The sequence below is a fragment of the Mastacembelus armatus genome, chromosome 1 (assembly GCF_900324485.2).
Source record: "Mastacembelus armatus chromosome 1, fMasArm1.2, whole genome shotgun sequence".
In the NCBI taxonomy this organism is placed as follows: Eukaryota; Metazoa; Chordata; class Actinopteri; order Synbranchiformes; family Mastacembelidae; genus Mastacembelus; species Mastacembelus armatus.
The window spans coordinates 19,634,810-19,662,735 of record NC_046633.1 but is presented as its reverse complement, the minus strand read 5'-3'; the positions used below and the strand labels follow the sequence as shown (position 1 = coordinate 19,662,735).

Below are 27,926 nucleotides of genomic sequence, written 5' to 3'. Positions count from 1 at the left end.
GTCTGCTCTAGCTCTAGAGAAATATATGTGGCCTTCCAGCTAATAAATCTTACACAACAGTCACCAGCCCCCAACTATCTTCTGATTAATCAGTTGGTTTTGCAGAAGCTTAATGGAAATGAGCCAAAGCTAAACCAAAACATTGCTGTTACGGGCTGTAAAACCAAAACAGTGAGTTGAAAGACACAGCAATGCTCTGTGGTGCACTGCAGAGTCATGTTGAGACTTTTCTGCCTAACAGTATTATCAGGTTTCATCATTGTCTCATCTTGAGGCCCTCATTACGTGTCAGTTTGTACTGAAACTGCCACATGTTCATACTGATGTACAATAGTAAGAGTAAGGCACATAATAGCTTTTTAACAGGGTCCCATGAAAAATACAATAGAATGACTGCTACACAATGTGTGTGTGTGTGTGTTGATGATCAGTAGGGGACCATCAACACTTAATAAGGCTATAACAACAGTAATAACACTTGATATCCACAAAGGGGCGATAGATATCTTCTCGTTTGTCTAGTACCTCGCTTCTGTCTTATCCGTTTAGTTGCATTTGTGTGTTACATTTAATATGTTTGTCCTAAGTACCAGTAGGTTCACATCTAATTAAAGTTGATGAAACATGACTGAACATATATCACATCAGGTTCTTGTATACAGTATTCAGTATCTCTGTGCTATTTGCATAATAATACCAAGAATTCCCTCAACAAGCTCTGAGTTACTTCCAGTTCTGAGAAATAATTATGATCACATATGGGAAAAAAACCCTTTTAGTATAAAGTGAAATGGTGAAAACTGAGCTCTGGTCGTCTAAGTCCTACTTTTCATTTTCCTTCCTTTCCTACACGTGTGTGTATGTACACATACTCACACATATATATTATATATATATATATATGTGTGAGTATGTACACACACACATATATATATGTGTGTATATATATATATATATATATATATATATATATATATATATATATATACACACACATTCATTTTTTACAGGGTTCTGGATGCCTGAGGATGGCAGTGGAGCAATTAAAGACCAACACACATTCCCCTATGACACATGACAGAAACACACAGGACACCTGACATTCAGCTGCTGAGATTGCCTCCTCTTTTCCTGAGGAGAACGTGCAATGTGCAGAACATACAGTGCCTCTTTAAGAACATGTCTTGATGTCATGTTCAAACCCACATCACCTCAGGTCACATTCCTCTGTAGCGTCACATGTGTCTTTCTCTCTCAGTCTCGCCTGTCACATCGCCACTGACCGTCATCACTGCATCTCCATCTGGCCCCTCTTTTCCAGCTATGCCTTAAGAATTCCTTAAGTATTCTTGCTCGTAAATTTCACAGTTATTCAAATATGTTACACTGAGGTGAACACTTGACCAGCGGTTTGTCATTTTATGCTGGCAGATACATTTCTCTTTAACAAGTGTCATAAAACCACCCGGCCCCTTGGAAGCACCTATCACTGAAGAGGGTATTCCGCACTTTGAATGGACACACACACACACACACACACGCACACACGCACGCACGCACGCACACACACACACACACACACACACACACACACACACACACACACACACACACACACTGAAGAAAAGTAAAGGATCAAAGAAGGACAAAGAAGCCTGATGGTGCTGTGTAACATTGTGTTACTCAGTATAAAGAGCAAGTCCGTACTCAAGTCTGTTTTATTGTATTGCAGTGAATGTTTATCTTCAGTAGATTTTCACAACCAGTAAATCAGTGCTGCTGTTGAAGGTTAATATAACTGAAGTGATGCATGAATGAATGGAGCAGAAGTTTGCAGACCCCTCTAATTACTTGTTTGTCTGTATGAGTTAGAAGCAACGGTGAAGTGGTTTTGGCTGTTGGCCATCATTGCTAATCAATGTGACAGTTCAGGCAAAGACAATTGTGTACTGTAGGGAGGCAGGCTGGTAGAAAGAGAATCTGTGGGTGTGTGTATTTGTGTGTAACAGCACTGGCATATGGATATCTTTAGAAGATTTATTCCTCACCATCTTTACACTTTCAGCATTTGTGTTTATCAGCAAAGAAAACAAAAGGAAAGAATCTATCCCTGTACTATCAGTCAAAGTCAGTGAGAAGTGAGAAGCTTCAATGTGGTAAAATGGCCTAATGATCAGGGTTTTCAGGGATACCCACAAAGAGACTTTCCAGTCTGGCTATTTTATCTATATATGTACTATACCCGTTATGATGATGAGTGCTATATAATTCATATACTCTATGGCACAGTTAGGGTTAATCAATATCAATATCAATATTGCACGCTCTATTGCTGAGCAATTGAAGTTAGAAGGGAAGGGGCAGGATGAAACGTGTGTTTTATTAACTACTGTACTCTATTTTTATTGAGTCATAAATGATGACATGTTTAAGTCAAACTGAGTTTAAAATTCATTGTCTGAAGTGGGTGTGAACCTCTGGTCCTGAGTGCACAGTTCAGATATATCAACAGAGGCAGAAACAGTAATAACAATGTGACAGCTATGAGATGTCAAGCAGATGTGAATATTAGACAGAGTTTGTAAAAATACGTCCGAAACAGATTTAAACCTGAAAAAACAGAGTAGTTTCAGTATCACAGTATATTTTATCATCATTTTATCATATTTATCATAGTATACTTTATGTTTTGTTACACAAAAAAATAAAGTTAAGTCTTAAGTTCTCTTTTTTTATGATTTCCTTAACTCAAGGTGAAATCTTTAGTCCCTCATCTCCATGTGTAAACATGTTTTATGAGTTGGTCATATTGTTCATTAAGTTGACTTGGACGTGTTTAAAGATCTGTGTTCCTGATAACGTAACACAGATTTTTAGTTTTAAATTGAATTAAAGTAGACAAACTTGTATAGGACAAAGTAGTGTCTCTATCTTACTCATCTTTTGTTACATCTCACTATAACCATAGCAACAAAGAGCTGGAAAAATGGGAAACTAAACAGTTTGCTAGACACCTTCAGGTTAAAAACATGGTGTCTCTTTCTCCCCTTTACGTTTCGTACATGCCTGCAACAAAATATTTCAATGCAAAAGACGATTCTTTTTGCTGTAATTATGTTGGTAGTAATGAATGACTGCCCTTAATCATCCATTTCGCACCGAGTAAATACTGCAGGGGCTATTTCAGTGATAATGTACTTGAGCAAAAGATTAGAAGGAGTTACTGTGTTACACAAGAATAGTATCAATCACAAATTTCACTGGGTTTTCTTTCAGCTCTGATTTCTTCATCCTTTTGTATTTTCAAGATTAATTCACAATCTCCATTTCATTGCATTACAAAAGGAAAGCGGAGAAACTAAGAGAAGACCAAACAAAAATGTGCAAAATCTGTGTAGACTCAATCCCTGAACTAACAGGGTGATAAAATAAATCACTCAGTCAGTCTGCTACCTCTATTACCTTAATTGGTTTTCTTTATCTATGGACCACCTGTGTATATTCTGGAAATGATTTGAGCCACAGGAAGCCACTTGTAATTTGTGGTTTACTTCTCTGACAGTATGAAGGATAGATAGTGAGAGCATTACTGCTAAAATGTTTTTGTAATTTGCTTGGTCTAATGCAGTTGTATGTTTATTGATATCATTAAACTAATTACAGTTTGCTGACTGCTTCTCTGAGTCATCGCTCAGTGCCTGCATCAGTTGAGGAAGAGTCCCTCTCTTTCTGCAGCATTACACACACAAGCACACGTGACAAAGCACATTCATGCATGTGAGATACAGTTCCTTTAATGCCTGATGTCTTGGTGGGTTACTTTGATGAGGGTGTCAGAGAAAAGCAGAAAAACAAATGAAAGAAAGATGATACTGAGTCTTAAGTGAAATTCACACTTGTATTAATATTAAGCTGTGGCTCATACACATTAGATCACACTGGCAAAATCACTTATATTAGGCCCATTACCATAAATGCAGCCATTAGCAAGTCAAAGCAACTAAATTAACACCCAAATAAACAAGCCAAAAGCAACTCGATGAAATGAATTCTCTCATGAAATATATCGTAAGGGCAATCATTATAGAGAATACAGATGTCGCAGCTGCCTGTCTTGTTTTGATTTCTTACATTTCTCTTTCATTTTCAATCCTTCGCTCTCCTAAAGGCTACAAACAGAGGGTTTCAAATCATCTCTGGGTTTATCACTATAAATAAAACATGTCTCCATTTGCTGTGAAGGTGTGTGTGTGATTCTAATGGCAGGACTAGTCAGCCACACATAAACATGTATGCGCAGATTTCAAATTTCTAAAGCTCACATATTAAAATGACATTTCTGTATTATTTATGCACATGCACATTAATTATTCAGTTGGAGATCAGCAGGCTGCAGCATTAAACATGGTGACTCACAGAAACACCATGACTAGATTGAAGAGCTTTCAGAATAATGAGGGTTGTTTTAAATAAACAGGTTGTTTAAAAACGGCCTTTGAAAGAATTCAGTTCAAAAACTCTTAATTTCATAGATTAATGTTGAGCTGTGATACTGAATAGTTGGTTTCAGTGATTCCTCCGTTCTCCTGGTTTAATTTTAGTTTCTTTCTCCTCTTGCATGTTGTGGTTTTGAATGGATGGATGGACAGAGAAGAAATATAAATGCAAGAAAGACACTAAAGGGAAGAGGACATTGACATTGGCAACCATGTTAAGTTAGTGAATCCACTTTCAGTATCCATCCATCATCTATACCCACTTATTCCTAACCAGGGTCCCGGGGATCTGCTGGAGTCTATCCCAGCTCTCTTTGGGTGGAAGGCAGGGGTCCACCCTGGACAGGTCCCCAGTCCATCACAGGGCCACATAGAGACAAACAACCTCACACACTCACACTCACTCCTATGGGCAATTTAGAGTCACCAATCAACCTGACATACATGTTTTTGGACTGTGGGAGGAAACCAGAGTACCTGGAGAAAACTCTCTGCCAATATACATATGAAATAAATAATCACATCCACCTCAATAGAATAAAAGAAATTTAAGCAAAAAGGAAATTCCAGCAGAATTTCTGTGTAAATTTCTTTTATTCTTTTGAGGTGGATGTGATTATTTATTTCATGGGAAATTGAGAGATTTATTGCCACTGGTTGGTTGGAGTGGAGGTTATCAAAACTCAATCAATTAATGCAAAACCTAATCATCCAATAATTACAACACGCCATCAGGACAAGTGTTTTTTTTAAGTATTGCTGCTCAGAAACGTAAAATAAAATGTGTTCAGTTGAATAACTGAGCATGCATCAACATTAACAGAGCAATGAAAAGATGGAAAACAACATGGAAAGACAGGGACTTCTGTTATCATAACATAACAAGGTACCTGCGAGACAGTGTAAATCACAAAACACTCAAGCACAAGGCTAATTAGCAAACTTTAACTGAGCTGCTTCGATCAATACAATTAAGCAACAAAAAGAGCTGTTCATGGATATGTTTAATGCTTTCTGTTCTTAGCCATCAAATCATTCAGCCAATATTTTATGACTTTTTCTTGTTCATAATGTAGAAATGAGGACATACTTGTTTCCCAGCCTTATAGTTAGATACCAACCCAAAAATAATATTAGAAACATAATAAGCTCTCATGAAACTAGATGTGTTTGTTTTTTCAGTCACAAATGAGCAGCGTATTTTCTGATGGGTTAGGTACAAATGTAGAAAATGTATTTAGGCCTATGAATTGCTGCACTTATCTCTTTTTTTAGTGATTCTGGTCATGGGGTTTTGCAAACCATGGGACTAAATAGCCATTGAAACAAACACACAGATAATAGTTCATATCATATATATATATTTTTTTAATAGTGCATGTATTACACACAAAGAGCACACCAGCATACAAACTTAGAGACAGACACCTTCATACACACTTTCACACACGCTCTGTGCCAAGAGATTTGCCTCATACACTGCCACAGTGCCACTAACAACACCGAACCACTTTGATACCAAATACACAGAATAATTATGCCTAGTGGCAAAATGCAACACCAAAACAGCCACTGCACACTCACTCACACTCACACAAGAAAGACAATCTGGCAACATGGTGATTGTACAAATCAGTGATATCATTTGCAGTACAGGCTTTTAAGTCAGCACACTAACCAGGGTGCAGAGCCAATATACACATAAAAATCTACTGCAACAAACTGCAAAAATGTTGTTGTTGTTGCTGCTGCTTAAGGGTCCTTAAGCAGACAGAACTGACATGAACTGGGCTGTGTATGGGCGTCCTCTCCCGAGTTGCTGTTTTGCAGAGTCCTCATCTGTGGCTTTAGTAGGAAACATGGCTTCAGCAGACAAAACATTCAGTAGTACCAACAACACCAGAATCACTGCTAAATTTACCATGGATAATCCAAGCCTGGGTGTTGGTAGATTCTTAGTTTACTTGACAAATATCAGTATCTTTGTGTTTTTGTAAATTCAAAGCTAGTAAGGCTTGCTTACAAAAGCACACTAACCTCATACTTCATAAAACTTTTTTGCTTATTGGCAGTTAATCAAACAGCAGTAGGTGCATTACTGCCCTCTTATGGACTGGAGTGTGGATCAGAATGGCTCCCTCTGAGAACTGCAAAGACCTTCATCTTCAAAAAGGCCTCCTCTGCCATGGGATCCCAAGACATATCTTAAAAGCTATTAGATGAATTATAGATTAATTATTAGATATCTTATCTAATTATATATATTAGATGTATTAATATAAACCTTTGTACAGACACTGAAGGGCCCTTGACTTTTCCGTGCGTGCCAACATAAGGCTGACATTTGTGGGTGAGTGAAAAATCTTGGCAGTGATTTGATTGATTTCATCATATTTTTAGCATATTCACATCTCTTCTATAGGACTTTGGTGATCCTCCGGTTTTTTTCCTCTATCATGAAATTAAGTTTTTAGTTGCTTATTGAAACAGCTTGATAATTACTGGATGAAAGTTGTTACAGGCATCAATCTCCACCCGAGAAGAAGTTGTAATAATTGTGACAGAAAATATCGTCCATCCATCAAATAATATTGTTGCCTGTGACTGCTTGACAGTTTTATATCTTGGTAATTGAGTGAAGATTTAATGGGTTTCAGACAAATGACATTTTCTTGTGTTATACAATGCTGCAAAATAAATTATAAGTAATGCAAAAAAAATGTGATTGAAATTGTGTCACTAGCACGTTTAATACTTGTTTTTCACACTTTATCACAACAGACCCTAACAGTGCACATTTGACTACCTGACCATCAAATTCACCTCATGCTATGTCATTCTGACTCCAACTTAACCAATATTTTACATGGTCTACTAACTCCTGCATGAACAGCTCATTGCTGCCTTTTAGGGCATATTGAGAGAAAGATTTATGGATCTGATGAGAGGGAAAATGGGGGAAAATGGGCCAGTGAGAAAAAAAGATGTTACAGGTAAGTTGGTGAATGTCACAGAGTCCAAATAATTTTTCCCTTGGCTTTGGTTGAGTTTGACAGCCAGTTCACATTTGTGCTGGTTAAAGAAAGAACGGGATGCCTGCAGACAAATATCAACACTTACTTTATTAGCACATTTTTTTATTTGGTCATTTAAATTGGTGTGGTGAAAAATTGGAGAAGATGAAACAGAAAACAGGAATTTACCTTTTCAGATTACATTTTTTTTTACTACTGTTATCTTTTCATTTTCAAAGAAAAAAGATGTATTTCTTTATCATTTAACAGTGTAACTTTTGTTCATTCTCAGTCATATTTTATATTTAGTCATATGCAGCTAAAAGGAAATATGGAGCTGCTTGACTTCAGTTGTATTGTATGTGGTTAAATCAGGAGCTAGAAGTTGAGGTAGAAATGAATATATTTAGAACTTCAGAAATGAAAACAAATCTTTTGCCACCTGAAACCGAAACACGCAGCTCTGACGCATGATATTGCTAACATTTTAGCATTCAGAGCACAATGTCTTGAAAAACTAAACTAATCAAATACAAGGCAGAGGAAGGGCTTGTTATGGGAAAAATAATTAATCATCTGTCTTGTTACATGAACAGACAGGAGGTTGTGCAGGTTTGATTTCACAAATTTTCAGTCACTGACAAGTGTATGAAAGACACGATATTTCAAAACATATTCCTCTTCCATCTCCTGCACAACAAGATGTTTTCAGAGGAAGAACAAAAAAAAGAGGCTGTAAGTGTGTGTTAGGTGGTGTGCGTGAGCAAGTTTGAGGAATTCTTTGATAACAAGCATAATTTATACACACACACACACACACACACACACACACACACACACACACACACACTATTAGACAGGTCTTGATTACACAGGATGTTAAATTAAAGGTGCCCTTTAATCAAATCCTGCTTTTGAACATGCTTTGAACAAGAGCAGAGGGAAGAAAAAAAAGAGCACAAGGAGAAATGACATGATCACTGATTCAGAGGGAAAAAAGAAAAACCTATGACAAAGGAAGAAATACGAGCAGGGGAGGAGTGAGCTTACTGAGAGAAACAAAGACAATAGAGCAACGAGGCTGAGGAGAATACAGATGTGAACACACAGTCCAGCTGATGAGGAGATGTTTAACAGGAACAGCTTCAGGCACCCTCCTTACTCCTCATGTGTCAGTAGTTCCTGTTGGTAGCTGAAAAAGTTACAGAGTTAAACGCAAAAATTACATATACTGATGAACCGAGGAGGGAGAAAATAGAGAAGGAGAAAAGAAGCAACAGATGCAGGCGAGGGAAACAGAAGGGATGAAAGGATGAAGTAGAGGAAGAGGCAGTAGAGGGACGTCTTCTACGCTTCAGCAGCCAGGGGTTTTAAACTAATCTAACGAACCTGAATTAATTTTTTAGTTTGCTACATTAGGGGGTTTTGATTCTCGACTCCTGTTATCACTTAACCTGAAGCGTCGCTCATATAATGATGCAAAACAATAATCAGTGGGCTAAAATAAACTGAAACAGTACGTCTGTAGATGATGACTTAATTAGATATGATGAACAGCTGACTAATTGAAAGCATGTCATCACTATAGAGCTGCTGCAGTGATGTAAAATGGTGACAAACAGGAAGATGTTTTTGGAAGGTGTGTATAGTTTAGTCATATGTACCTTAACTGAGAGTCTATTACAATGACACTGATTAATTGATAATGGGCCTAATGTTTTCTCCTCCCACATACACTCTGGAGACACATTGTTCTGCTTGATACACACAGTGACTACAACAATATATTTTCTAGCTTAAGTGCATTAAAATGATTTTTAATGAAATCACCATTTCTTGAATTTGAGCACAGGAATATTTATTGATTTATTTATTATTCATGCTTTCGCATCTACTGAAACTGCCTTAACACTTCAGCGTTTTGTGCAGGTGTGCACATACATTCAAGTGTATGTGATATACTGACCCAAATCCCACACATAAATGTCTTCCTTTAAACACTTGGAAGGAAAATACATCACTGGACACAACAGCTTAGCTTAGCATAAAGACTGGAAACCAGGGAACACGCTGACCTGTCAGTGTCAGTGTCAGTGTAAAACCACTAAATCCAAATAATCCAGTGAATCCAATTTCTGACCTGCAGTCATTTGCTTGGGAACCTGCACCGAAGTCACGATATAATCCAAGGAGTTATGAGCTCTACAGTTCAGGTGGTAGTAGGGAGATTCTGTTACTTTCAGACTGATCCAGGCAAGCTGAGATGCTGAGATGATCTAAGCACATGGATGTTAGTGTGTAACAATGTCATCTAACATATGTTAAATTCATTGCTTGCAACTAAGTGAATTTCCAGAATTAAGAAGTGACAAAAATAAAAGACAATGCATGCAGATGCAGTAAGTCTTTTTACATGTTCATCTCCTCCAAAAGAATCCTGGTATTTTTCACCTGATTGATATCTGCTGTGTTTCTTTGTTGCCCCTAATAAAACCTGGTAATGTCAGAACGCCAGGCTGCTTTTATGCCTTTAAATGGTCCCTGCTGGAATCTAGGTGAGTCTGCAATGCTCTGCCATTCAGATGATATCCATGCTGAACATGGGCTTGCATTTGAAAATCTGGCAATGGAATATTTAGTACATCCAAATGTCATACATATTTGAGATATCTCTAACTCTGTAGCAAGATGGCAATATTTAGATGCACCTGACAATTTTTGTCTACATAATGTAGTGTAGCTCATCTGGCCAGGCAATCGCACTAAAGACGTGAAGACGGTAATTAGTGTCAGAAAGCTACAGGCAGGACCAGGGAGAAACTATTTTACTGATGAGAGATGCAGCTCACATGTTATTAGTGGTCATGGAGGTCTGAGCGAAGGGTGGAAGAATTCACCATCTACCTTTGTCTGGTGCTTCTGCTCTTAGATTTAATGAGCCATCTGTCATCAGCATTTGTCAACAGTTGAAGCTGAGGTTGTGTGTGATGACTCTTCAGAGACTCAGGGCAACGCAGTCGATGAGAAGAGTTCAGCCATATGTGAGTGCTACATAATAAACACACATAGCTGCAAATTTGCTTAAATGGCCAGTAAAAGCACATTTATTCCTCTTCATCTCTCAAACGCTTCGGTCGTCTTCAGCACTAAAGTGGAAAAACACTATATGCGTTAGATATTTTGTTATAAATAGACATATAGAAAGGAAATATGCTGTGCATTACTGGCATTTAAAGAAAATAATTAAGTTGCAACAAAAGTGGCTGATTCCTGACAGTCATTTGCTGTGAGTCAGTATAACTTTAAAATTAACTCTAACTTTCAGAAGAAAAAAAAGTCAGTGTTTAAAATGAACACTGACTTACTGTAAGTAGATAAACTTGTCAGTTTAAAGACATCTTATCTTAAACTGTCTAGATCTGTCTTGCCTCAGTTGCCTCAGTTCTTTGTTGGACTGCCCTGAAATATTGTAAAGATGTTCCCATAAAATGAAGTGACATTTAATGATGTTGACGTTTATGACTGAATCAACCTCTAAGTGGTTAAAACATGAAGATTGAGATTTTATCTTAACAAATGTGAAAATAGTGTCATGACACTGACTGACCCACTTAGAATTTTGTTTTTCTCAGCATTGTCAGTTTTACAGTGCACAAAAAAACTGAACTTATGTTCAACTAATGTACTTTGCTGTGAAATTTCCCAAACCAATCCTGCTTATTTTTCTTAAAATTTAAACCATCTTACATAGTTTTTTAAACAGTTGTTGCCTTGGTATGTTGGTGAAACTCTGTAACATTTTGAAGTCATTTCAATATTGATGTCAATTTCAAAACACTAGAAAATGGATGATTTCTGTACGTGACCACTGAACATGAGGGGAGGCACTGCAATAATTAAAGTATTGCATTCTGGAGCAACATTTGATTCATGTCACAAACCTTCAGTAATTGTAGTGTGGTCATGAGGTGTATTATGATTCGTATACAGTATTGATACTCCACATAAACACACACAAACCTGCCTGTTACAGGCATAAACAGAAAATTTGCAACACAAACACACACACACACACAAACACACACACACACACACACACACACACACACACACACACCCACACACACACACACACACACACACAGATGAAGTTGGTGCTTTTGAACTTTAAATTTGAGGCGAATTGGACTTCTTTCATCTGTTCCTTCCATATATGACAAGGTTAATCGTTGCTTCAGTCATTATACTGACCTCTTCAGTGAAGATGCACTTCAAAGTAATGATGATCTGATTCACTGGTTTCACTCTCAGCTTTTACACCTTTCTCCAGATTAAAGAGCTTTATTGATCTGGATGTTTTTTGCTTTCTTTGTATCTTATTCTATCTATGTGAAGTAGCGTGTCAAGGAACAGGGTCATTTTTAATCTTAGAAAACCCTTCGATCGTGGGTTTGGGTGGAAATTTAGACTATTTCTGTAAAATCTTTCCACAAAAAAGCTGAATCTACAACTCACACAGATTGTTTTAACAGAGTAATCCCAAGGGGGAGATTTACAGAAGATGTATGGAATATGCTTTTCATAGCCATCTGTGCACATAATGTATTTTCCATGATCCTCCCTGTAGGCTTATAACATCATGAATGCCCATCTCAGCTAGTCCCAGTGGTTCAAATAATGACAGACCTTAAAATAGATGTTTCCTGCATAAGTAGTCCTTTTTTGACTAAGCATTTAGGAAATTAGCTTTTGCTTTCTCATTAAATAAGCAGTAACCACTAGATTTTTGTTTTGATGACAGAAGTTTGCAAAAGCCAAGTTTTTTTAAAAACAGATTTCATTAGTATGTAAACACAAAAATGAGCAGTGTGTTATTAAATAAATTTATTTGATTTATTGGATGATGCACTGACATTTTTAAAAAACACATTTGTTATTGTTTTGATAAACCTTCAGCAGCACACATATTGTACTGTAAAATCATGTTATCATCCTCAGATTAGTCAGACTTATTAGATTTATTTTTTTCATAGGTTCGCATGTGTAAAAGTCACTGTACGACCTGTTTTCCACCTATAACTCTGAGTGCAATTGCATCAGGTCACTGGAAGCAAAGAGAAATTTGAAGGTTCATTTGCTAAACGGTTTCACAGAAATTTAGCAAGCAAATAAATCAAATGTTTATATGAATATATACTATATATATATATATATATATATATATATATGAATATAGCAATTAAGACTATATGTGAATAGAAAATAATTTCAATGCCATTTAATGCAAGAATAAGTATACTGTAAGCCCTGTTAATCCTATCAACTATAACTTCATTGTCCCCAAGGGGAAATTTATTGAGCTATCAAAGTAATGTGTTCAAATGAAGGGACTGGTGAGTTTTATTCACAACATGTCAGTATCTCTGGCAGCAAATTATATTTTGCTCTTCACGCTTGGCTGCAACCCTTTCTTATGTTTTGTAATGGTGATCCAAGCAACATGTACAATTTAAAGTCTCGTTATGTCCCATATTGTCTTTATGGGGAAAAGCCTGAAAAGAGTGCATTATTATAGATACTGACGACTACTATAATTTTACCAGACCAGAGTAACACCTGGGTAATAGTTACTTTGAATAAATGTTTGTTGTTGAACCTTATCTTTTTGAGGTTTTGTTGTTTATTAATCATGAGACTGTTGCCAGTTCTTAGTTGCTGTCAATTTCCAAAAAATTCCTGCAAATGAATTGACCCAGTATGTTGTTTGTTGTTGTTGTTTCCTGATCTGACACCTGTATCACCTGGACAATATCATTTTTCTGTGTTTTCCAAACAACTGTTGAAAAGCCCGTTTTGTGATGTGATGCTTAAACTGTAAGACAGACTCAAGTTACAATGAACACCACTGTTTGCTGACTTTAGTTGTCATGGTTACCCCTTCAAAAAACAGCAAATGAAATGATGCCTCCAGCTCTGAAGAGCGATGTTTTGTGGACACATCAATCCACAATGACCTCCTCCATATGTGGATATGTTGCTCTATAATAATATCATATGTCAAAATTACTACGGCTGATAGAAGACTGAAGTACAAAATATGTTGTTTTGAGGTAACGAATGATGATATTCTCACAGATATTACGGATGAGTTTGAGTTCAATTCTCTCATGAGTTAATTATTATTATTAATCTCAATACTAAAACAATAAAAATATGCAACATATCCATGCCTAAAGCTTGCAAGCTTAAGGCTCACATCCATGTACACATTGTACTGTAATTACACTCATTTTCATCTGTAGTGATTTCCCAAGGAAACACTATGAGACATCCCTGAATATCCTCTTCTTGCTTCATCCAGCTTTACACAGAGAGCTTTCTCTTTGTTATATGTGCTGTGAAGACAAGCATAGAGAGATTTCTGGATTAACGACATGCAACAACACACATACATTATTGTACAAGTGTGTGACCAATAGATAACTCATCTGCTGAAAACTAATTATGTTCTGCACAACAGCAAACACAGTTATAATTTCATATTTCATGCAATATTTCCAATGGAAACATGCATGTTGATTGTCCACTGACTGACTTTGCAAACAGAATAACTAGAATAGAATAACTGCACAATGATTTGCATGCCTGCGTGCACAAACAGAGGAATTTATTTTTCAAAATTTTCTGCTGATGTTGAAACACGTTATACAAGTTTGCCACAGGAACAGTTCTCCTGCAAAAGCCACCAGTTAATGTCAGACAAGTGCAAAAGCTTATACTTTTATATCACCAATTTAACAAACACATGTCAAATCTGTCCTGAGCAGGTTGACTGCATAGCTATAAAAGAAAGCCAACACCTGTCTTGCTCTCATGTTATCATAATCATATTGACAGAGCTCAGTTTAATTGGATCCACAGAGACGTATGAGACAGAACAGACAGAACTTTTGTATAAAACATGTGGTTTTTTTTCTCATGACATTGTTTTCCTTAGTTCCCCACTTACAACTGCAACACTTTAAATAAAAGGACAGGTACAATAGACGTCTGTAAAACAGAGTGATATCTCAACATACTTTCATTTAATTTTTGAGTCACCTGGACTTTAAGCAAAAACACAGAACAACAACACATCCACTCCCTACTACCCACCATTGTCCTTATAATATTCACTTTTATAAATATTTACATTGTACACTCGCTTATACTTCAACCAGACTATTTGTTTTCCATCCTTGATCAAGAACTTCAATCAAGGTCCCGTTTGTGAAAATCTTCACTGGCTCCAGACTAAAATCTAGTCAGGTTCTTAACTGAGTCTCAGCTGATCTGTGCCCATCTCCCAAAATCAAATTGCTAAAAGTGGTTTTGTGTGGCACATTTTCCATTCTGCATCATGAGACATGATCCTGGTTCAATTTAAAATAAAATCAGGGTCCTTGTGGTCGTGTGTTACTCTTTTCAACTAAAAATATTCACACATTATGTTATGCAAATGAAACACCTTCTCTTTAAAAACCTCCTTTTTACACATAAAAGGTCTTCTTGTCTGTACAGCCTGCATATTGTGTGAATAAACCATGCAATTTTCTGTGCTTCAGTACCTTCTTTCTAAACCGGAGAAATGTGCAGCTGTATAGCCAATGGCAGCATTGTGATCATCATGAGCTGAAGCCACTTTCAGTTATGCAAAACATCACCACCAATCGCGTTTGCCGAACTGGGTTTGATCTAATTATCTGCAGGGTGACATGCATTAAGCTTGTGCTTCAAGTCTGCATGAAGGCAAGTCAAGAATTTAAATTTAGTCTAATTACTGGATAAATGCAGGTCCTGTGGACAGTGTATGCATTTCTACCTAAATATATACATTTTAACATCAATTTGCCCTCCAAACATTCAGACAGAAAAGCCTGTTTATACAGAAAATGAGAGGAATGTCTCGTGCATGAAAGGCCGACTTTACTCAGTTGACTCACCATTGACATATGGTTATTTTCTTGTTTGGCTTTGGTCATTTAAAACCACTATAACTTAAAGTCTTAAGGATAAAATCTCCCATCGTCTGTGAGGCTGTCTCAGCATGGCAAACTCTGTGTGATAAGAGTCAGCTCTCTCCACCGACTCACTCACTAATGTCTATTTTTTCACAAGTTCACGACAAAGAAGTCAGCAGCCAACTGTGCTGTAGTTCACATTCATAAAACCATAAAAAAAGACAACAACATTTGACACCGAGAGGTTTGGTTTCTGTATGAGAGTACCACATAGGAGTGCCCATGGTGCAGAGATACTCACAGCAGGACTCACAACAGCAGTACAGATGTGAAGATGTGCTGTGCTGAAAAGCCAGTTCACTATATGTGCGCGCACACGCACACACACACACACACACACACACACACACACACACATACTAAACAACATTAGAGCTTCATTTTAATTTATATAATGTAATTATTCCTGATGTGTGAAGTTGATAAGTGCTATTTTGCTCAAGGTCCCCAAACCAATTAATATTCATTTGCAGCTGGGCTCATTGAAACATTATCTCCTGAAATGTTATGCGATGGTGAACATCCTGATCTGTGTCACTTGCTCACTCTCACTCTGGCAGTCTTTATGGCACATGAGAACTACTGATCTGAGACAATAATAAGCACAATCCGTGGGGGTTTTTGTGATGAGCTGATCAGAGCCGGTTGTCCTCAGACACTGGTCTCCTCCCCTTCCAGAGGGTATGAGTGGTACTGTGCCCTCTCTTCCAGACACATGTCCTCCGTGGTGGTGCTAGCATGACTGGTAGCACCTCGGTGTGGCAGGAAAGTCAACTGCAGGGTGTGCCTGCTCTTAGTGGGCCCACCTTTCTCCATCCCATTCCTGTAGCAGACAACCAGTTTGCGGTTCTCCTTTGGTGCCAAAGAGCAGGACGGGCCTCTGTCAGCTTTGTGCAGGTGAAGCGAGTTAAGCTCACTGGTGCTGTTGTCTTGGAGGTCAGGCAGATTGGGGTTGGCAATGCTACCACTCTTAATGTGTGGCATGTTGCTATGGGTGTGCCGGTACTCCTCATCAATGTCCTTACCCAACTTCCACCTCTTCCACTTTTTCAGCATCTCTGATTGCACCTGGAGGATGATGGACAGAAGAGAAAAAGACAGAGCAGAAGGCTGAGAGACACATGAAGAGGTGTGGTAAGGATTAAATAAGACACACGTTGTTCAGTAGTTCCTTAGACAGATGTCTCCTCCCAGAGACTACATTTAAAAGTTTAGAGATTAGCAAATGAACCATGTTGTGTCACTTCAGAGACAAAATAACAAAGTGGGACAAAGTGGGAAGAAGCGGCACATTATAGAACAGATAAATGCTAACAACAGAAAAACTAATTATTAATATTTTCTCTTCAAAGTAAATGCAACAAACAGCAATAAATTCAGAAACAAAATGAATACAGTGCACATTTGTCTCACCTCTTTGTTAATGAAGCAGTACAGGATGGCAACCAGCAGGCCCTGTAACAGAAGGTGAAGTTTTTGGATTTGTTTACTTTCATTCTCCATCTGTCTGTTTTATGTCAAATACTGGAAGAGAAATGAATGTTACTCAGATGTTTCAAATTAAACCTAACTGAGCATCACAATAAAGTAAAGTATGCCATCCAGTGTGTCAATGTGAGACTTTAATAGAGTTTGATGACATGGGATATAAACTAAGTGCTGTCTCTGTTACCACAAACGGTCCAGAGCAGTACTTGGAAAGAGGCAGTAGATTTATTGCGAGCTCTAGTTTAAAGATAGAATGTGGGGTTTTTACCACCAGTGGGGAAGAAGAGGACTGCTAGCAAGCAAACAAATATGTAAACAATAAACTTTAAATTGATGTTTTAAGAAAATCAATAAAATATATTATAATAGATATATATAAATATATAAAAATAAATTCTGCATGATTGTCGAGTAGGACTGCTGCAGTGGTTAACACAGTTGCCTCACATCAAGTGTCATCTTCTCTGAATACTCCAGCTTCCTCCCACAGTCAAAATACATGCAGTTTGGGGCTGGGCTAATTGGTGACTATAAATTGTCCATAGGTGTGAATGTGAATGTCTGAGTCTATGTGTTCCATGTAACAGCCCCTGTCCAGGGTGGACAGTATGAAAAGGATATAAAAACAAGTCTCCTATGGTGCAAAGTATTGTAGAAAAAAAGAAATGCTCAACAAAACAGTTCAACAAATAGAAAGTGATTGAACATTTTCTAGGTCTGACCTGGAAGGAGTTGAACAGGAGGTCACAGAAGAGGCGAATGAGGCGCAGCATGGAGCCTTTGGGGACGGACTCATCAATGACGAAGGTGAAAAGGATGGCGTGAATCCCCAGCAGGGGGATCAGAGTCAGAGTGGATTTAGCTAATCTGGATGGGAGATAAGGGATTGTTTTAAGTATTACAAGAAACTAAAACGGTCAGCCTCTACTCATCTTCTTTAGTTATATACTGTAGTCCACAAAGTTCTTGGTCTTGCACACTTGTCATTAAAGCTTTACAGCATGAAAATGAATGTTAGAAAACATTAAGCTGGGCACGTTTAGACCAGCAGAAAAAGTACTTCATTACAGTTTTTAGCATAATAGCAATTTCTAAAATAAACTGCAGTGTATTATAATTACAGTTTAGATTTAAACCAGCTATATAAGTACTTCTATATTTATACCAGATCAATAGACTACTTATATATGAAAGGTTTTGCTTGTAGTGATGAAGTCACAGAGAATTATCACTCAACTCTGCAGGTCCTCTGCCCCAGCAAATATTCCCATACTCCATTTATATCTTTTCTTTCAGAAACAGGAAACATTTTCTCTAACCTGAACTTGTAGTCAGTGTATCTCATCTGATGAGCTCTGAGTTTAGACATCAGAATTTTGATAATTCGAATGAATATGAAGAAGTTAATCTGGAATAAGAAAGAAAGGGCAGGTGAACAGATATTTAAAACGTTTTTTAGACTGCATCATACAGAAAGAGACTCCCTAAAACGTCCAGTACCAGTCTGTCATTTTGTAACGCTTGAGACTTTCTGTGGTCTGAGAGATTTGACCTGGACACGTACACAGTCACTGTGATCTAGTGCAGAACCCTCTCTGATGACAGAGAACATTCATTATTACAGCACTCAACTTATTAGCACTCCAAGTTTGGTAACGTGTGTAACTTGTCTTGACAAATGCAACTGTGTGAATGCATGGGTCTTAGTGTGCACTCAAACATGGTTTATTTAGGTGTGAATGTGTGTGTGAACAATAGTTGAACCACAGACTTGTGTTTGGAATTGTTGTAGGATGACATATGATCCTGCATCTGTTACATAACCATATGGTAACTGTTTTAGCAATTACAACAAGGTTTTCCACAGAGCACAGAAGGTATGAGTATGATAGTATGAGTTACATAGGCGAGTAAATGTACATGTTTCTGAATATTTTAATGTGTGTGTGTGTGTGTGTGTGTGTGTGTGTGCGCTGTACACTTTTGTGTGAGGTCACAAAGGTTGAAACCGTTAATGTGTCCATCCATAATGTTGTTTGTCTCCATGGAAACAAGAGGGAGGAAATACACAAGAGGAATTCCACAACTTTATTGTGTGTGTGTGTGTGTGTGTGTGTGTGTGTGTGTGTGTGTGTGTGTGTGTGTGTGTGTGTGCGTGTGTGTTAGTTGAGCAGTGTTCATCCAATTGCAAGAGCACCAGAGAAAGGGGCTGTGAATTTTACTTATGAATATGATTTAGATAATTTATGGCACAGTTTTATCTCTTCCTCTTTAATAAAGCCTATTCAACTAAAACACAAAAAATACTTCAGAAGTGCCAAAGAACAAGCATCAGACATGGCTTTCACTAAGACACTATGTGTATAAAACCTGTACAGAAACAAATGTTTCAAAAAGATGTCTAAAAATCAGTTTAGACCTAGCTTCTGTTTTTCTATTTGTTTCCTTACTGACTTACTTATTTTATCACTGCACATTCAATCAAAAGTCAACAAAGAGGCAAAATAAAGCTCTCCAAGCTAACAAGTTTACTAAAGGTCAGTTGGCAATTAGCTTAGCTCTGTAGCTAACAGTGATAAGTTCACAAATAGTACACTTGAGTTTAAAAGACAAGTAACAGCATCTGTCTCATGACTGTCTGCAAGCTACAAAAGACGAGGATAAATAAAAATGAATGGTGAAGCACATCTAGTAACTGACAATAGCATCATATTCTCCACTTCCCATTAAAATTTAAAACTGTCAAGATCGGGCTACTTGCTTTCGGTCAATGGTGTGACCAAAGTTGAACGTGTGGATTGATTTGCCATGTTCAGTCAGATCCTTTGATTGTGACAACTGTTTAGACAAAAGCTGTGCAACTACTACAGGCTACTTAAAAAGTGCCTGGAGGTTGCTGTTATACACATTTGAAGAATTCAGCCCTTTTTCTTCAGGAGCATCAGTGTTTCTGTTTGTTGAGTATGTCTCAGGATTTACACCAACATTGTTCGTAATTTGTTGTGTAATTTGTTAAGTCTTATGCAGCCAGGGATAAAGGGTCACAGGTAGACACCTTTTTTTAAGGGGCCACAAGACACAAAGATTGGGAAGCACCACAACACACATCCATCCATCCATTTTCTATACCAGCTTATTCCTAACCAGGGTCACAGGGATCAGCTGGAGCCTGTCCCAGCTCTCTTTGGGTGAAAGGCAGGGGTCCACCCTGGACAGGTCACCAGTCCATCACAGGGCCACATAGAGACAAACAACCTCACACACTCACACTCACTCCTATGGGCAATTTAGAGTCACCAATCAACCTGACATACATGTTTTTGGACTGTGGGAGGAAACCAGAGTACCTGGAGAAAACCCACACAAGCACAGGGAGAACATGCAAACTTCACACAGAAAGGCCCCTGATGGGTTTCAAACCAGGAACCTTCTTGCTGTGAGGCAACAGTGCAAACCACGCAGCCACCATGCTGCCCCCTCAACACACACTGGACTTGAATTTCTTTAATAATTGTGTTAAAGTGTAACAAATGTGCCTGAAAATATGAGAGTCAAAGACAGACTGTCTTACCACATAAGCGAACAGTATAGGAGAACGAATGATCCACCAATATCCCATGTTAATATTCCTCTCCCAGCACCTGCAAATTTACACACACACACACATTTTAGTCTTTAATCCACTGCTGGTGTCATTGCAATACTAATCTTAAAGATAAGATACATGCTGTTACATCTAAACTGCCTTTTGTTTCATTTGATGATGTCATGAAACTGATTAAACTTACTCCTCGTTCTCATACATATATTTCACTGTGATCCATGGCAGCACAAATATGAGGGGTGCACCTGAGAATGACAAAGGTCAAACATAAAGCAGATTTTGGATGAGTTAAAAAACAGAGAATGTTTACATGTTCATCAGATTAATGAAGACTTCATAGATGATCACTGAGGTCCTGGTAGCTCAGCCACCACAATGCCTTTACAGAGTAACCTACACAACTAATGTATATATAGTTTGTGCTGTATTTATTGTATAACACAATTATCATGATGAAATAATTTTGTTATGCCATTGCAATAATTTGTCTGCTCAGCAAGGATTTCTGTAACCATGAAAAAAAAAATGTTTGAAATCTCAAGATAATTATTCAATTAAATTGTTATCTCAGAGTAGCAGGCCGAAAAACTAATATGTGCATCATAAAGTTATTATTTAGTTAAAGAAAAAAAAATATAGACCTGACCTCAAGACAACAATTCTGAAATGAGTCGCCTTGGGCTTATTAAAGTTTATTATGTTCTCAGGAGTTCTACTGAGAAAAAAATAGTAATATTATTCTTTGAAACATCTTAATGATGCAATACTAGGGCACATCATCAGTGATATTACCTGGGGTCACAGGGTGTTTTGGGTCTTTCGAATATCATACACCCTCGCCCAGGCGACCCGACCAGGGTTGATCAGACCCCGGCCTGTGCCCCAGCAGCTACCCACGGATCCACGCTCTTTAACCAGAGCCATCTTGACGCTTTCTCCGCTGTATCAGTGGTGGTACAAATGGCTCTCCTTCATTTCTCTCCAGTGATTCCAAGTGTCATGTCTGCCCTGCATAGCGACTGACCTGCAAAGCCTCGACACCTCACCTCTACTGGCAAACACTTCGCTTTCCAGCCTTTCCTTTGGCAGTCGTTCCTTAATTCTTCATACTTGGCTCTTTTCTGTTTGAAGGCCTGTTCCATTCGTTCTACCCATGGAACAGTGAGCTCAAGCATTAGAACTGTCTTTGCTGAATCAGACCACAGCAGTGTTGTGTATGTGATGTGCCCAGGAAATCGCAACTTCTTGCCAAGGTCCACTTCCATTTTCCAGTCCTGTGCGCTAAAGAGCAGCCCTATTGCTGTTCTATGTTCTCTAGCTATTCTTTCTCCCTCCTTGACAAAGTTAATAATCTTTCTGTTTTGCACTGACTTCCAGCAGATGTTGGGTGCTGTAGATGTTCTCTGCTATTGTTCTGAGGACCTGCTTGTACCTGTAGCGACCATCAGCTCTGCTGCAGCAACTCAGGATGTGTGCCGGTTTTTGAGTTGGTCAGAGTGTTGGTCGTTCTAAAAGGCCCCAGCAGTGTAAGTTGGATGGACTCGGGAGGACGTCATAGACAGCCATAATCAAGAATTTTATTCTCTGTGGATTCATTCTCCAAAGGTCGCTCCAGGTGATTTTTCACTCAAGCACCTGCTCCCACCTAGTCCAGGCACCTTGCTGTTTCATTGCTACTGCCCTGCCAGTTCTCTCCTCCTCCTCCGCTGCCCTGATTTCATCCAGAATCAGGTCTTGTCGCTCTTTCCCCTCTGCTCTGTCAAAGCGTGGGACTTCAAGGTTTCCGAAACCAGCTCTTCCCTTAGCGAATGTTCCTACCAGCACTTTGTGGTGCAATCGTGTCTCGGCTCCTTCCACTGCTGCTTCTGCTTTCCACTTCCTTCCTGTTCTCACTTACACTCCTGCTCCAGAAACCTTCGGGTTTGAAGAGTCCTGGTACTGCAGCACTTCTCTTGCACGCATCACCTTGTGGAAAAGCTTTTTGTGACTCCAAAATTAAATCTGAATTAGTGTGTGGTGGAGTCCGAGCTGATGTTGTGTGCTCTTATCTTGAAGAGTTTTGGCTACAGAGGAAGTAGTTCTGAGTGTGTGTAGGAAATGAAGGGAGCTGTCCAAGGTTTGTAAGTTGACATTAAATAACATGTAGACACTGGGGCCTTTCTGTGTCAAGTGTGCATGTGTTTCTCAAGGTACTCCAGCTTCCTCCCATAGTCTAAACATATGCAGATTGGGATTGGGTTAATTGGTGACTCTAAATTGCTAGTAGGTATGAATGTGAGTGTGAGTGTATGTCTCTATGTGTTAGCTCTGTGATAGACTGATCATCCGTATTCCTAACCAGCTCTCAGCTATCCCAGCTCTCTTTGGGTGAAAGGCAGGGGTCCACCCTGGACAGGTCCCCAGTCCATCACAGGGCCACATAGAGACAAACAACCTCACACACTCACACTCACTCCTATGGGCAATTTAGAGTCACCAATCAACCTGACATACATGTTTTTGTACTGTGGGAGGAAACCAGAGTACCTGGAGAAAACCCACACAAGCACAGGGAGAACATGCAAACTCCACACAGAAAGGACCTTGATGGGTTTCAAACCAGGAACCTTCTTGCTGTGAGGTAACAATGCTAACCACTCAGCCACCATGCTGCCTAATTTTACATATCATTACTGAAACATATTCCACAGTTATGCTTGATCCATCTTTCTCCTATTCTGTTTACTCACCTTGTGTTCTCACTTTAGAGTCATTCATCCCTACCTGCCCTGAGAGACTGTGACTCATCCTGAGAGCCATCACCTGCCTGCACAGCTGCTCTGTTCATTAGTCTGTTGACATACCTGCAAATTCTTCCTGGACATGACTGACTTCCTTTAACTTATGACTCTTGTCATGCTGACAGAAGCTGTTAATGACACCTGGTCTACCTGAAAAGTACCTGAATGGTCAGAATACTGTTTTACTACTCTCAACACACTGACTAATTATTGTCTGTAAGAAAACAACTGAGTTTCTGTATTTCTGTTATAACCTGAGTTTTGGTTCTTACCCCAGCCGATGGCCAGGTAGATGTAGAAGTACTTCCTCTCACTGAACACAGTGATGACTAGCAGGCTGTGCAGGTAGATGCCCTCCACCAGCAGCCAGTAGTTGTTGGCCATCACACTGTACTGCATCATTACCACGGCACCACGACACCAAGTCACAGCCTGACGTGACACAGGACGAAGGTGGTGAGAACACAAATAAGAAGAAAAAAGGTGACATCTTCTCTTAAAGTATAAAAGTTGAACTTTGATTAAAATACTGATTGTGGCTCTACATATATTTCCCCCTTTGCCTGCTGTCAGTCACAGCATTTAAACTTATAAATATCCAAAAGTTGCATCTGGACTTGCAAGAGGTTTTTCACCCCTCATTCAAGAAGCCTTAGTTCTGGGGAGTCTACTGTGGAGTTGTTGTAATTATTATAGTGCTTAAACATGAAGCAGTCTTTGAATGTGTATGTGGCACTGCACAGTGGCATCTAACTGAAAAATGTCTGCAGTCAACATTTCCCTTAAAATGTATTACTTTAAGCTCCACATGAGCATGTATCACAGCAGGTGGGGGTGTGGTGGGTTTGCTCTGACCGGTATGTTGACCCAGCTTTGTGTCCGGGTGTCACTGCTGCTCCTGGAGTCTAGTGTGAGGGTCAGCAGGGCATCTTTCACCAGAATGGAAACAGCTCTCAGGATGAAGGAGGCAAAAAGGTTCATATGGATGTTGTTCCTCATGCAGTGGAGCTTCCTGGTACAAAGGTGACAGAGGTGTGTTACGGCCTTTTACTTTTCTATGTATTTTTCACTCTGCATGCAACTACACAACTGTGCCAATATTTTATATTACCTTTCTGTCCTACATTTATTGCTTTTTGTCCTTTCTACATTTTCCTTTTTTACTTCCTCTTGCTTTTTTTCTTTGTTTTATACAAATGAATTATTTTTCTTTTTGCGCACTTTCTCTTTTCATTCTTTTATTAGTTTGTCTTTACTTCCCCTCCATGTTCTACCTGAACGTGATAAGGATTCCCAGGGCCAGCAGCAGAGCTCCAAGGGAGAGAGAGTAGCCAACTGTATACATGATCCGTAGCTGACTGAGGATTCGCCCATACTGCTGCTGCAGAGCCAAGAGAGAGACAGTTACTTCCACACACTTCCTTCTACCACACACACACACACACACACACACACACACACACACACACACACACACACACACACACACACACACACTACACTAAAAAGATGTACACACTGAGTCATTTCAGATCTTGTCAATTAAAACTGTCAAAGTCAGTCAGTGTTGCAATATCTCTGAACCACTTGGCTCTGCAAGCAGTCTCAGACAGTAACAGGTACTTGACAAGGAAGGCCAGATCCACACACATGTGCACACAGTTTTATACACACAAACACACTGTACACACCTCACCAGGGTCGTCCTCACATTCACTGGTATTCTTTTTTCCCCACTGACCATCTTCTTTGCATATTCTGTAGACCAAACCCTGATAAACTGTCCACAGAGATATAACACACATTAGGAGGTTGAATAGTAGGATGACCTGTGTACCCAGTACTATTTAAATTGAACTTGAGGGCCCGCTTTAACAATAACATTTTTTTAAATAAATAATGTACTAATAAGATAAATAAAATGACCCTGGGTTCATTAAAAGCAATGAGACAACAGAACTCTGAAAAGGACTGAGTCGCTGGCACACATGATTATTTCCTTTCACAAGTCCAAACGATGTTAGTTTTACCTGATTCTTCTGCTTCCTATTACTATTATTATTACTGTTGTGTAAGAGGTGTTCTACTGCCACTATATGTATGTTTATCCTTTGAATTCCATATGTTAACATCAAATACTTCAGTGCACCTTTACTTCCAAGTTGTGTGTAGTGCAGACAAGTCTGTTTCTTTTCTTCAGATAGTGTTTATAGATACCCACTATGTGAAAACACATTTCTGTGTGAAAGTGGAGCATAGGCCAACACACACACGTAGACACACCAGTCCACAGTAGATAACAGAGCCAAGCTCCTTTTAACACCTATTGAGAGCCTCCAAACCACCTGGAGAATATCTGAACAGGAACAGAGTCACAGATCAAACTTGGACCCTTCATGCTATGAACTAACTGTTAACTAAGGCACAAGTCTGCACTCTAAGGTCAAATGACTCAGAAAGCTCCACAGGACATGAACTCTGATCCCAGAGACACAGTGTGAAGTCTTAACACCACTCTCAGGTTGGTAGTGGAGTCATACCTGAGTAATATTTGCCGTTACTCACTCTCTGAAGCCGTGGTACAGTCTATTCAACACAGCATTCATACCCCACTGAATGACAAACCGTGTTGCCACCTCAAAGCATTTTCCAATCACTCCAGGGGATGACTTTAAATAGAGCATTTTAAAGAGCTCAGTCTCTTTAAGCTCTCTAATCTCCATAGCACGGTCACTGGATGGACGTTGTATCTTTGAGCTTCTGAAATTAATTCAGCTCCATGTAAAATCTTGAAACACTGCAGAGCGAAGGGGAACTGCTGAGTTATGTAACAAGTCCTTCACATTATATTTGGTCATGTTATCTCTTGAACAATGATTTCTGCTGTTTTAAATGTTGGCATGTTTTGGGTAATTATGCAGTCTGACAAAATATGCATATTACTCTGGATACACACACTAACATACCAACCTTTATGGTACCAGGGCAGAAACCATGGGCAGGAGACATTGACAGTGGTTCCTGGGAGTCCATCAGGCCAACAGGCATACAGGTCAAAGGTCCTATTACACACCACCCCTGCAGCAGAGAGTAGATCTGTGAAATCCGAGCACAAATATCACAACACCACAGGCCAAGCTCATTCTTCTACATACATCTCAGCCAACATGAACTCATGCTGGGAGGAGCAGGCCTCACCTGAGGCAGGGGGTGTGGCGTTGAGGTAGTCCAGACACTGGTTCTTGTAGCTGCTCCACTGCTCCTTCACAAGCTCCAGAGAGTTAGTAGAGGAGAGCTGCAGGAAGACAAACAATCTGATGCTTCATGTTAAGATTCAGTATTGCTCCTTTCTCCAGCATCCTCAGCTCTTGTTTTGGATTCAAAGCTGCATCTTGCTGTGTGACAGACAGTTGGGAGTAAAATCTTTATGCCTTCATTTACCTTTATGCAACTGCAGAGAACGAGCAACGCCAAGAGGGAATACACCTGGGACATCCCACTGATGCTGGGAGGATGGGGATGAGTGGGGACCAGAACTCAGAGGAGGCCCAACACATAAGGCAGTCTTGGCCCTATCTCAATGTGTGGCCTACACATACACACACACACACATGCACACACACGCACACACACACACACACACACACCAGATGGAGAAGCTTGTTAGTGAAAGTGTGTGTTTACTGACATCTATGACATCAAATTCATGATATGTAAGTGTACGTAAAATTTTCATGGCAGGGGGACTTTTCTTTCGCTGTCGTCTTCACCCACGGAGCTGGAGAACAGAACGAAATCTGAAACGTTTCTGCAAAAAACACCTTGACCATGGAAACATTTTTGGCTAAAACGTTTCAAATTCCATTCTATTCCAGTCTCTTCGCTCCCATTACAGAACGTCCCCCAGGGTGTGTGTTTGTGTCCACGGTGCAGAACTGCAGTACAGGACAGAGATCTGAAGTGAACATTGATCCCTTGACATGTTATCACAACACACAGATTAGTATCTTCCTTTGCTAAACACATCCAAGGAAAGAGCAATACTGCTGCTGAAATTAAGTTTCTCTTAATGGTCTTATCGACTGAACAGCAAAGGAGGTGAGCAGCCCAAGAGTGTACAAACTGCTGCAGGCAGATGTTCATGTAATCTGAAAAATTAGACTGCACAACGTATTGGGATGAGATACACAGAAGTAAATAAATCTGTAAAATGTATAAATATGAATATATATCACTGGATTGAGCTTTATCAAGACAACTCTGAACTCAGCTAACCCTGAAATCCCTATGGGTCAAACAGCAGATAAAAAGTTAAAGATGGCTTGGGCTATATTCTATTTTATACTATATTTGTCTAACTGCCAAGCGGCACAGTGATGTAGCTGCCTCATGGCAAGAGGGTTCAGGGTTTGGATCCTATTTGACTCTATAGCCTTTTCAGGGTGTACCCCTCAGCCCCACCATCTCCAGTCCCTTGCAACCCT

The 27,926-nt window shown here is 39.2% G+C and overlaps 1 protein-coding gene across 1 annotated transcript; it reads right to left on the bottom strand.

Moving 5' to 3' along the window:
- Window positions 1-16,190: 16,190 nt before the first annotated feature.
- gcgrb (glucagon receptor b) lies at window positions 16,191-27,013 on the bottom strand. Its single transcript, XM_026303839.1, has 13 exons — window positions 26,884-27,013; window positions 26,641-26,737; window positions 26,413-26,520; window positions 25,134-25,222; window positions 24,717-24,823; window positions 24,298-24,454; window positions 23,715-23,874; window positions 20,847-20,907; window positions 20,630-20,699; window positions 18,378-18,466; window positions 17,781-17,925; window positions 16,984-17,025; window positions 16,191-16,638 (listed from the first exon to the last, which is right to left on the bottom strand). The coding sequence occupies exons 1-13, from the start codon at window positions 26,935-26,937 to the stop codon at window positions 16,222-16,224; spliced, it is 1,596 nt and encodes a 531-aa protein (XP_026159624.1). The 5' UTR covers window positions 26,938-27,013; the 3' UTR covers window positions 16,191-16,221.
- Between the last annotated feature and the right edge of the window lie 913 nt (window positions 27,014-27,926).

Coding starts and splice junctions, on each gene's coding strand:
- gcgrb (XM_026303839.1), bottom strand. CDS start 26,937: ATGTCCCAGGTGTATTCCCTCTTGGCGTTGCTCGTTCTCTGCAGTTGC. Junction 17,926..18,377: donor TACACTGACTACAAGTTCAG/GTTAGAGAAAAT, acceptor TCTCCCATCCAG/ATTAGCTAAATCCACTCTGA. Junction 17,026..17,780: donor TCCTGTTCAACTCCTTCCAG/GTCAGACCTAGA, acceptor CTTCTGTTACAG/GGCCTGCTGGTTGCCATCCT.